The sequence below is a fragment of the Mesocricetus auratus genome, unplaced genomic scaffold (assembly GCF_017639785.1).
Source record: "Mesocricetus auratus isolate SY011 unplaced genomic scaffold, BCM_Maur_2.0 Super-Scaffold_100004, whole genome shotgun sequence".
NCBI classification, from domain to species: domain Eukaryota; kingdom Metazoa; phylum Chordata; class Mammalia; order Rodentia; family Cricetidae; genus Mesocricetus; species Mesocricetus auratus.
Genome location: NW_024429189.1, coordinates 118,138,598 through 118,151,475, shown reverse-complemented (window position 1 = coordinate 118,151,475; position 12,878 = coordinate 118,138,598). Strand labels below are relative to the sequence as shown.

General features: G+C 41.7%; 1 protein-coding gene across 2 annotated transcripts in view; it reads right to left on the bottom strand.

The window, feature by feature from the left end:
• The window catches only part of Tm9sf4 (transmembrane 9 superfamily member 4), a 44,688-nt gene extending 31,892 nt beyond the window's left edge, over positions 1 to 12,796 (bottom strand). Inside the window, exon 1 of one of the 2 annotated variants that reach the window (XM_040746511.1) lies at positions 12,663 to 12,796. In XM_040746511.1, the coding sequence (XP_040602445.1) occupies positions 12,663 to 12,677 (15 nt within the window). In that variant the 5' untranslated portion in view covers positions 12,678 to 12,796. The remainder of the gene's footprint in view (positions 1 to 12,662) is intronic. The other variant, XM_040746512.1, reaches the window with a different exon arrangement.
• Between the last annotated feature and the right edge of the window lie 82 nt (positions 12,797 to 12,878).

The window sequence follows — 12,878 nt, the reverse complement described above, 5'->3', positions numbered from 1 at the left end:
ATGTGAGACACAGTTTTAGGTTCTTTTCATGTATAAACCTGCATTCCCATTTCACAATTGAGGGGTGGGTAGTGGGTAGAAGCTGTGGCACGTGCCTGCGGTCCCAATTACTTGGGAGGCTGCTGAGATGGGAGGATCACTTGAGCCTATGAGTTCAAGACCAACCTCTAAACACATAACAAAATCCTATCTCAAAAGAAGGGAGGTGGTGGTAGAAAGACGGTTCAGGGCTTAAGAGCACTTACTGCTCTTGCAGGGGATTGGGGTCAGCTCCCAGCACCCATGTCAGAAGGCTCACAACAGTCTGTATCTCCAGTTCCAGGGGATCCACTACTCTCTGATCTCTTAGGCATCTGTACATATATGGTGTACATAAACTCACATAGATGCATATGCATACACATGAATAAATAAACAGTCTTTAAACAAAACATAGCCAGAGTATGCTAGATGGAGATAAACTGTATCATCTTTTTTTTTTTTTTTTTTTTTTTTGGTTTTACCAGACAGGGTTTCTCTGTATTGTTTTGGAGGCTGTCAGTCCAGCCCGGCAACAAACTCACAGAGATCTGCCTGCCTCTGCCTCCCGAGTGCTGGGATTTAAGGCATGTGCCACCACCGCTTGGCAAACTGTATCATCTTTGAGAAGAGAATTAGCAATGTGAGAGTCAGAGCTATTCTTAAGTACTGCCAACACAAATTCTTAGGTTTATGAAAAATGATCCTTGTTTATGTATGTTAGCCTATTCTTGTTTGTTCAAATGTTTGAAAGCATACACCAGTGGGCCTGGTGGCACATCTTTAATCCCAGCACTCCAGAAGCAGAGACAGGTAGATCTCTGTGAGTTTGAGGCCCCTGTCCACATAGCAAGTTCGAGGCCATTCAGGAATACACAATGAGACCCCATCCTTTTTTTTTTTTAAGTAATCAAAAAGAAAAACTACCATTTTTTTTTTAGCATGAACACACATGGAAATATTTTAAAGAAAGTGTCCTGCAATTAACAACACATAAAAACATTTATAGCTAGATATGGTGAATTACACCTGCAACCCCAGCACTCTAGAGGCAGAGGCAGGAGAATGAGTTGAGGTCATTCTGGCAATATAACGTGGTGATGTTTGACTTATCCCAAGAATGCAAGGATGCCTTTCTAGCTGATCAGTTACTACAGTATACCATAGAAGCAACATAAGGACAGACACGCCAGCATCACAATTGACACAGAAAAGGCAGTTAACAAAATCCAACACAGTCATCAAAACAACTTTAAAAAGTACAACTAAAAGGAACTTCCCCAGCCAGATGAAAGGCAGCCATGAAAATCCACAGGCAATTATCATCATATTTAATGGCGAAAAACTAAATGTTAAGTTCCCCTAAGATGAGGAGCAAAAGAGAATATACAATCTTTCCATGTCTAGTCAATTCTCTACTATAAACCAGTGCATTAAAGAAATAAAATTAAAACTTAAACATCCAAATTGAAAAAACAAGTCACAAAAGCTTTTATTTGTAGATCCCATGATCATGCATCTAGAACACTCTAAGGAGTCTATACAACAACTAACTAGGATTAAACAAGTTGAGGACAGGCACAGAATATCATATTGATAAATAAAAAATAACTGTATTTATACATATAACTACTAAACCAAAAAATAGAATTAAAACATGGTTCTACTTAGTACTGAAAAAATTTAAAAATACATATTAAAAATATTTATTATATGTGTATATGTACCTTAGTGTATGTGTACTGTGTGTGTGGGACCATGTGTGTGAGAGCCTGAAAAGGTCTAAAGAGGTGTTGGATGCCCTGTAACTGGAGGTACAGAAGGTTGTCAGTCACCATGTAGTGGTCAAGTGCTCTGACTGCTGATACCTTTCTAGCTCCTAAGATTGATCAGAAAGGACCTGGGGTAAAGCACACACCCAGCATGCTCAACACAAGTTAAATTCAACACTACAAATAATGAAGAGAAGAAAAGGGAAAACAAATATACATTTTGTTTTGGTTCCAGACAGGGTTTTGATGTGTAGCCCTGGCTGGCCTGGTGCTCTCTATGTAGTCTGAGCTGGCCTCAAACTCATGGTAATCCTCCTGCCTCAGCCTTTCAAATGCTGTGATTTACAGGCATGCACCACCATGTCTAGGTACATGAAAATGACTTTTAAGGGCTTCTTTATTGAAAATCACAAAACACTGCCAAGAGAAACAAAAGACTTAAATAACTAGAGACATTCCATGTTGACAAACAGGAATACTCCACAGAGATAAGACAGGAAAATCTACTTCCAGGACTGGAGAGGTGGCTCAGAGAATTGTCTTCTCTTCTAGAGGACTCAATTCCCAGCATCCACATGATGACTCACAACTGGCTGTAATTCCACTTCCAGGGGATCCAACAACTTTAGACCTTAGTGGGCACCAGGCATGGTGGTATAGACCCACATCTAGGCAAAACATCCATACGCATAATAAAATACGAATAAAAACTTTTTAAAAAAGGAAAAGAAAACCCCACTTCCATACTGATCTTCAGATTTAATCCCACCAAAATGTGAGCATGTTTTTTGCACAAACAGACAAATTTACACCCCCCCCCACACACACACACTGGTTTTTTTGAGATAGGTTCTTTCTATGTAGTCCTGGCTGTCTTGTAGCTTGATATATATATCAGGCTTGCCTTTACTCAAAGAGATTCACCTGCCTCTGCCTCCAGAGTGCTGGGATTAAAGGTATACACCATTAAAGGTATACACAAATTTACCTTAATATTGATAAAGAAATAGATAGGATCCAGAATATCCAAAAGCAAATTGAAAAACAGAATTGGTTAATTCATACAATTTTCTAAACATACCATAGAACATAATAATAAAGATAATTGGTAAGCTGGGCATGGAGGCTCACACTTTTAATCCCAACACTTGGGAAGCAGAGGCAGGCAGATCTCTGTTGAGTTTCAGGCTACCCTGGTCTATAAAGCTTGTTCCAGGACAGCCAGGGCTATTACACAGAGAAACCCTGTCTAAAAACAAACAAACAAGATAATTGGTAAGGATAGGTAAATATATATCAATCCAACCAAATTAAAAGCATAGAAATAAATCTTTCCATTTACAGTAATTTGATTTTCAACAAAGATGCCAAGGCAATCCAACAAGGACAGTCTTTCCAACCAAGTGCTTTAACTACATGGTAACCATATTCACAAGTAACATTAGACCATTCACAAAAATAATAAATTCAAAATGAACCACAGATTAAAACAAAAGAAAAGCTGAAACTAAAATTTCTAGAAAAAAAATCTGTCACTTTAAGTTAGATGAAGATATTTTAGACATGCCACCAAAAATATAACCCACTAAAATGCGTAAATTTCATAAAAATGAAAAACTTACACTCCTAGGCCATGGACAGGTGGAAAAACTTTGTGATATATGTAATAAGGGTCTGGTTAGGATGCATAAAGAACTCTTATAACTTAATGATACAGCAAACACTCCAGTTAACAAGCAGGCAAGGCCTGGGGATGTGGTTCAGTGGTAGCGAATTTAGGGTCAACCCTAGCATGGGAAGTGGGGAGATGGCATGAAAGATTTGCAGGCTCATTCCACCAGAAAAGATGTATACAGATACACAAATGACACATCAGAAGATGTTTTACTAACATCTGTCATAAGGGATACAAACCAAAGCTATAGAACTATAGAACTACTAAACAACAAAACAAAATAAAAACCATGCAAGTGTGAACCAGGACATGGAGAAAAACCCTCATATTTCACTGATGGAAACGTGAAATAGCACAGCCACTTTTAGAAAGTTTGGTAGTAGGTTAAAAAGTTAAACATAAACTCAGTGCCAGGACTGCCAACTCTAGGCATCAACTGAACAGAAAGATGTGTACTCAGACTCGTGTGTGTTCATGGCAACTTTAATCACAACAGCTGTCTTCTTATCCCTGGTTTCACCTTCCACAATTGGAGCTACCTACAGTCAACCAAGGTCTGAAGATACTAAACAGGAAATCCAGAGATAAATGATGCATAAGCTTTTAACTTTTATTACTATATATTAGTGTAAATGTTCTACTTTATTTATTAAACATTTTTACTCGTCCCTGGCCCAGGGACTTGTAACCCAGGATGACCCTGAACTTCTGATCTTCCTGTCTCTACTTCCCGAGTGCACTGCCATACAACGGGATACTATCAGCAAGAAAAAAGAACTACTAATATACATCACAAGAAGGAATAACCCAGGACACACTATATTAAGTAACAGAAGCCAGATGTAGAAGTCTATATAACACATGATTCCGTTTCCACAGAATGCCCCGCAAAGGAAATTTACAAAAACAGAAATCAGATTAGTGATGGCTTGACTGTGGGAACAAGGGCCTGATTGCATCACTCCCTTGACCAATGTGAGGGAAGTTTGGGTAGCAATGGTTCTATAACATTGTGTCATTGTAGTGACTAAGGCACAAGTTTATACATAGCTAAAGGCCATGATTTGTAGTAGGAAAGTATAGCTTAATATGCCTGAAGAAAAAGGAACTAGCTAGGAAGGGTAGAGGTGAAAGAATGTGGCCATGTGATGGTAATCGGTGAAGCCGGGTGATAATTGACAATGGCTGTACTATCTTCTATGCTGGTACATGCTGAAATTATTATAACAAGTTGAACTTTTATTTTTGTTCGTTTTGAGACAGAGTCTTACTATGTAGTCCAGGCTCATCTTAAATTCATAGTGATCTACCTGCCTTTATACCCCAACCCCAGAGTAGAGATTAAAGGCATCCAACCACATTCAACCTACAACAAAGTTTTAAAAGTAGGAATTATATATGCATAAAATATTATAGAGAAAAAAATTTAAAATCAGAGACATTATCCTGATAAATGGATTAGGGGCAGTCATGTGACTCATTTTAGCTTTTCTATTTTTTCCTTTATTGTTATTGTGTCTGAGGTGTGCATGGCATCTGTGCTTATGTGCTACAGTGCGTGTGAGGTGAGAACTGTAGAGTCCTTTCTCTTCTTTCATCTTTGCTTGGATGACTGGGACTGAATTCAGGTTGTCAGGTTTGCAAGACAAGTAATTTATCCTGCTTTTTGACACAGCTTTTAAAAAAAATTAACAAATTAAAATTGTACACACTGATTATATATTCTTCATACTTTTATATTTTTATATACATTTCCTATATGCATGGATCATTACACATGATACATATGTATATATGTATATACATACGTGTCTGTGTGTATATATATAATATATATATATTTTTTAAATTAAGACAGTCTCATATAGCACTGGCTGGCCTTGAACTTCTGATCCTCCTACTTTCATCATTTAGATGCCAAGGTTATAGGTGTATACTACCATGAGCAGTTTATACAGTGCTGGATGGAGGTAGAACCCAGGGCCTCATGCTTACTAGGTCAGCACTTTACCAACGGAGTGACATTCCCAGTAATACATTTATATTTCCTTCCTTCCTTCCTCCCTTTCTATATTTCTTTTTTGAGACAGAGTCTCTCTGTATAGCCTCACTGCCTCTGCTTCCCAAGTGTTGGGATTAAAAGTGTGCACCCCACCACCTGCTTACATTTATATTTCAAGGGAAGGAAATGCATTGCCTGTAAAAAAAATACCTAGAGTCTGGTCTGTAGAGCAAGTTCCAGGATGGTCAGAGCTAGAGAGACCCTATCTCAACAAAACAAAACAAAACAAAACAAAACAAATCTAGATGGGAGACATATGGAATGTCCTGCAAAGAAAATTTGACCACCAGGTTTGCAGGTAACTAAATCAGCAATTCTAATCTTAGCAGTGTCATAAACTCCCACGAGAAGTTGATAAAAGCTACATATCCTGATGTCAAAAGTCCTAATATGTAGGATGTTACATGATTCAAGAAGACTTGAAGACTTAGTAGTGTATGGGTCCCTGACAGTTTGACAGGATGGTGGACCATGGTTCACTTCTGTAAAGCATAGTAGAAACCCTGCTTGTTGGGAAATTTCTCTGTCTTGTTCTTCGATGTCTATTACTAGATGTATTTTTATTCTATGAATGAGTATTTTGCCTGCATGTGTATCTGTGCACCACAATATTCTGGTGCCCAAAGTCAGAAGAGGGCATTGCTTCTCTGGGAACTGGAGTTATGGATGGTGCCCTCCAAGAACAAGTGCTCTTAACCACTGACTTTGAACTGATCACCTCAGTAACTGTGGTGAAGTTCAGTACAAAGTCAGGTATGCCCAGAGCCCTAAGAGGAGGGTGGGTTCTGAGAGGTAAGTAGCAGCCCACTCCACAGCATTCTGCTTTACTTGATGTCCAAGTCACAAGACTGTAAGGGCTGCCTGTCAAGGAACCAATGATGGCAATCGAGAACTCTCTGCAGGTAACCTAACACTCCACTCCCGGCAAAAGTGACATGGAAAGTTGAAAAGAATCAGTTTCTCCCTATTTTTTTTTTCTCTTTTTAAAACTTGGGGTCTGGATATTCAGAAACAACACCCCCCTCCCAATAGCAACCTAAGGGAAGGCTACTAGGAAAAACATATTCATCCTGCCAATTTGTCCTATTCAGTTTTACCCTTTTGAAAGCTGTGAACAGTTACCTCTCCCAAAGAAAATAGAGAGTTTCTCCTGAGAACTGAAAAGTGTTCATTCAATGGTGTATCTGTGACCAGAGGTTAACCTCTTTTCTGGAGCCCTCTGCCTCTCCAACTCTCTTCTATAAATGGCATCACCTAGCCACACAGCTGGGGCCAATCTTGAACAGGCCGTTCCTGTTTCTTCCTTTCTCAGGGCAGAATGGAGTCTGCTACACTGTACTTCCCGAAGTGAAGCACCATTTTAAGGTCAGTTACTAACTACTCCCAGATTAAGGAACTGAGGCACACGGCGGGGGGTAGGAGATTTCTAAGGCACTATTTGCCAACAGTTAACTGAAATCAATTATCCAATTAGTTAAAGCTCCCTAAGAATTCAACCACATGTGAATGAAGGTCAATGACAACTAAAGACCACTTACCAAGAACCCCACAGAGCTAAAGAACTCACCCAACTACATGAAAGCAAAACAAAACAAATACCTAGAACTAAATTAGCCACTAGTGACTGAAAATACAGCTTTTATTTCAGAACACAAAGATACGACAGTTGTTAAATAGAAACATAGAAAGACTCAAAAACTGCTGGGGGAGTAGAGAGGGTTAGGGGAAGGCCTGTCAAGAGGAAGTCCAGGTGAAACCAACTATCTTCATAAAGCTCTAAGCAGCCAGACTTAACCTTGAAGGAGAAGTACAGAAATTACTGCTCTTCCCTGCCCTCAGGGGTATTTACAAAAGAGCTCTCAGCTAACCAGGCAGTAGGCCCAGACAGGGCAAGGCCTGCAACACTTCAAATCTGGGACTAAGGCTACAAAGTCCTAGGTACTCGGATTCATTGATCACAATTCTTTTGAAGAGTCTCATCCCCAGTTCCAAACTATAGGAATGGATTCAGTATGGGATGGCAGGTAACCTCTGGAGATAGGTAGAGGTGGTGGTTGCATAACATTGTGAATGTATGGAATGTCCTGAACTTGCACAAATGGTTAAAACAGCAAATTTTAGGTCTATTTCACCACAATGAAAATATTAAGAAAAGATAACAGGCTTAAAGAAGCAAGGAAGTTTGCCCATCACAAAAGCAATTCTATCCCAGGCTTGTATACCCAGCCTTAGACCTGCACCTCAAAGCTTGGGAGATCAGTCAGTTTAAGGCATGGGATGTAGGTGAGAAATCATACTGGACATATTGGACAACACAGAGGAAGCAATGAAGAGGAATGAGGTGAAATTGAGAAGTCTTGGGTGCTCCCCACTCCATCTGGGAAACAATAGTGACAACAAATGGTTCAGGGATCAAAGCAGGTTAGAAGGTAACGGCCCCTACCATCCATCTGTGGCCAGATGGCCCTGCTCATCTTGGGTCCTTCCCACCTCCCTGCCAGTGCCCAGAGATCAAAACTCAACGTTCTCCAACATTCTGCAACCTGCTTCTTTAATTCCAAGATCAAAGGGGACCTTTTGTCCAAGTTGTAAAACAGAGACCAAGAGGCAACTAACGGCCATCTCCCCTGCATTTCCTGTGGGCTGAGGGTCTCCTTTGGGAGACTGTTCAGAGAAACACATTAACCAGGACTTGGTACAAGCACTCAGTTCCCAGGACACAGTGGTTCCTGCAGAATATGTGCCAGGTGAGGCTACTCAAGGAACCAGACAGAAAATATTCCCAACACAACACCCTGTAGGGAGCACAAGAATGGTGATAAGCACAAAACAAATCCAACTGCACAGTACATTAGCAAAAGTAGCTTCATTTTAAGTATTCAATGCAGGACTTTCCACTAGGAACTTACAAATCATGGAGTCCAAAAAAATATTTTTAAGCAGATCTTTATAGAGTCCAGGCTGCCCTGGAACTTCCAGAAATGCACCTGCCTCTGCTTCCTGAGTCCTGGGATTATGGGATGTGCCACCACCTCCAAGTGAAGTTCAAATATTAATGCCACATATGATATATACATAGAACAGACCAAGAAATCCAAGTCCATTTGCCAGGCCACACATGAAAGCAATGACTGTACTACAACGTATTACTGTTACCTCCTACTCCAGTGCTGGTTGATGCTCTGAAAGCTCAAAGGAGACAGCAGCTGCCACCACATGAAACTAAGAGTCAGAGGAGCTTCCTGCCTCCTGTTCCAGGACACTTCCGTCCAACTGCCCTACTAGCACTGCCTCTACTGGCTCTAAGGAACCTTGGTGTCAGTCAGTCCATTACTCTGTCCTATATTGAATAAACTCTTCAAAACAGGATTAACTGACCCAGGCATGTATCTCAGAATACAGAAAACATGTTTATGTAAAAATGCACACAAAGTTCCTGGTAGTAGTGTTCCAAACAACTAATACAAGAGACAGTCCTACTCAGCAGTTAAAGGGAGAAAGAAACTGTGGTCTATCCATACAACAGAATGGCTTAATCATTTAAAAAGAAGAATAAATACTAGGGATGCCACATAAAACATGGATGAACTTTGAAAGTATCATGGGAAAGTAAAAGCAGCTAGGTAAGAAAAACCTCATTTATACGAAATGAGGAAAGGTAGGTCCTCAGAGACACAGAAGATCAACGGTTGCCAGGGACTAGGGGGAGCAAAGCCTGGGAATGACTATGAATGCTTCTTTTTAGGTTGATGAAAATGTCCTAGAATTAAACAGTAATCCTCTAAATACACCAAACCCACTGAACTGTGAACTTTAAAAGAGCTCAGTGTTAGAAGCATTCACTGCCCTTGCAGAGGACCTGTGTTTGCTTCCCTGAACCCACAATGTGACTCACAACCAGTTCCAACAATCTCTTATAATTTCCTTAAGTACTAGGCATGCACACAGTGCGCATATATGCACACAGGCAAACACATAAAATTTGAAAAGGTCTTTTAATAAAAGGTGATTTTGTGATATATGAATTATATCCACAGAGATAAAACCATAACAAAAGCTGACACAGTGTGAGGGAGGGGATATATAAGGAAAATAGAGTATTATATGCCTATGAATGTACTCAATGGGCATTTTCCAAGTTCGATTAAAATATTCCCAAGAGCAGTTTTCTGTAATGAAATATGAGCCTGCTTCTCAATTCTGACCCAGCCTGATGAATTCTATCCTGTAACTTTATAAGGTGGTCTAAATCCAGGGCAGCAGGCAAACTCCTGCCTTCCTTTCCCTATAGCCACAGACTAAGGAAACACTGTTGTGCTTAGCAGTCCTGGGTAGCATCTGCACAATTGGGGAAGAATCATTCATGAAAGAGAGGGGAAAATCCCTTGAACTGTATATCCACAACTCTAACTTTCAAAGCAAACAGCCTGCCCAAACCCCAGCTTGTTCACATGGCCACTGAGTCCACTAGTTAAGTTCCTCTTTACATGACTTGCCTCAGAAGCTGATCCACCCCAAATTGGATCTATATGCCCCACCCAAAATGGTTGTGAAATAACTTACGTGCATGAGGGCGTGGGGACAGTTCTGACTTCGTGTAGTAATGTGCTTGGCACAGACCAACTTCACATGTACCGGTGACTCCACATACACCTCTGCACACACTTGCTTCTGTGCCTTTTCACGGAGCATGCAGTCTCTGTGTATCTTTTAAACTGGTCTCTGCATACAACGCATTCTCCATTTACTATCTATGTATCTATCTAGAGACAGGGTCTCTATGTAGTCCTGGCTCTTCTGGAACTTACTGGACCATGCTGGCCTTGAACTCAAGGAGATCTACCCTCTTCTGTCTCCTAGGCGCTGCATTCTCCATTTACTGAAATGCATTAAACTAGTTTCCATGGCCCATTTGTGCACTAAGAACAAGCTGGCTCCCTTAATGTGTTCCCCTAAGGAAGTGACAGGAGCCCAATAGAACAATTTATTTCAAAATACAGTACACAGACTGCAAACTGTGAGCTACAACTCACCCAATCACAGGTACATGTGTAAAACCTTTTTATCTGTCTCCAACCCCACCCTTCCCCATGTTTCTGGTGTTCTAGTCTTCTGTATATTCCTTAAATATACCACCTGGCCTTCACACCTGCCTTTTTTTTTTTGGCCTGGGCCGTTCTTTGCAAGGCTGGTTCTTTGTGATGAACTGAGCTTCAATTCATATCACATTCTCTGAGAAGATTCTGCCACTCAGTCACATTTATGTCACCACCAATCACTTCACCTTGCTGTCTGCAAAGCACATGGCACCACCAGACATTATTCTACTGGGGTACTGCTCACTGAAGGTTTCCTGGAATGAGAGAAGCTCCACAAGGGTGGGACCCTGACTCTCTGACAATTATACACCTAGTTCCTGGCACTAACTGGGCACTCAAATATTTGCTGATTAAATAAATGCACACTAGAAATACATATTGCTAACGTACAATCTCTTAAAACTCTGTACAGGGCTGAAATTTCCCAGTGCAGTGCTATAAATGCCACTTTATTGAACTCTCTATGACCAAGAAGAGTGTGACTTCCTGTCCTCCAATCAACCTTGTTCTTAAAGGGTAAAGGAGAAAAAGGGCTCAACATTCCACTCCCGGGATTTGCCCCCACTTCATTGATTCAGACTGAAGCCTGAGGCCTAGAAACCAGCTAAAGCTTCAAGACATTTCCGCCCCATAAACAGTGCCAGAGATGAAACTCAGGTTCTTGTGCAGGCTCAGCAAGTACACTATCAATGAGCTACATTCCTCCAAGCCATGAAATCTTTCACCTGACTCCTGAGTTTGTAAACAAGGAATTTTCTTCATTAAAACAACAACAAAAAAAATGAAGATAAGTTAGCAATCTGCTAACAGAAGGGAATTCTTTCAGTTAATTAATGTGGCCCTGTTTAGAGAAAACCAACACCAAATCACGTAGGCAAGAATTTTCGTTTGGTAGAGTCAAATGTTCCAGCGCTTGTTTCTCATGACTCTTTCTCGTCATTCACTACCAGGGTGAAATAAAATTTATCTTCTGAGGAAGCAATATACAGGAACACCCAGGAAAATTCACTCTGGATCTTTGTTCTTATTCCTTGGCAAACAGAATTTGAGCTGAACTTCTCAGAGGAAAGCAAGTCCTTCGAAAACAATTCTGTGGTTCCGTAACAGAAGCCAGCAAGTTGTGACCCACCTTCCAGGCATAGCTCTGTTATCTCCACTATCATGCCTAAAGAGACTTAATTCTAGTCAGCTTCGTGACAGTGAGCCTTCATCTATGAGGAGCTGCATGGCATGGGGAGGGGATACAGGCAGGTAGGGCCAGAGGTGTTTTTAAACGGTAGCACAGGCACCACCTCCATTATAATTACAGGACTGCTTGTAAAAGTGTAGATTCCTGAGCATTGCCTAACCCTAAGGAATTGCACTTTTTGCTCAGGAAACGGCATTTTAACATGCCTCCTCATCCACCGCCCAAGAGTCCCATGAACAGTGAAGTTTAAGAACCAATCAGATAAAAACACTTTAGGAGAGGCAATGAGTTTTGACAGAAAGGCAGGAGGAGGGCAGGGCCCGGGGATGGAAGATGGGCACGCGATACAGCAGCAATCGAGCGGGGCGCGCTATGGGGACAGCGGAGGGTACATTAAGGACAGGGTTTGGGCTAAGAGGCTGGTTCGAAGCGAGGCAGCATCCGCAGACTGGTCAAGATGATGGGGATGTGGGGAGAGCTGGGTCTGAACGTGAGGAGGAGCAAAGGTAGAAATAACGGGGGATTCTCGGAATGACACAAGGCCAAGAGGTGGAAATTGGGAAGTAGGGGTGACAAGGGGGCGGGAACGAAAACCGCAATGAGAACCGCGGAGACACTAGCTGAGGTCTTCCTTCCAAGCGGCACCTCCCCTAAAACTCCAGGCCCTGACAAGCCTAGCTGGAAGCCACGGCTGGAGAAAGGGATTTTGTGAGAGGACAACCCGGTCAAGGGTAACCCGAGCAGGAGTTCTGAAGGAGGCTGCGGACCAGGCATAGGGTGCCGGAAGGTCCTGGGCTATCCAGGGGACCCTGCTCCAGCTCCGGTTCCCGGAGTCTCCTTCACTCACCATCGCCGCCGCCATCTTGGATCCACGTGTCGCCGTGATGACGTCAGCGGAAGTGGCGCTTCCGTGGGTACGGACTGTAACTTCACAAGGGGGTCGCCTCGCTTCAGTTGCTTCTGTAGTTGCAGTAGAGAAGAGATAAAGGGGATTTCATTTCTTCCTGGCAAACTGGTCTTCGCAGTGAGACCTCTGACTAGGTGAAGAGAGAGTACGGTGTAA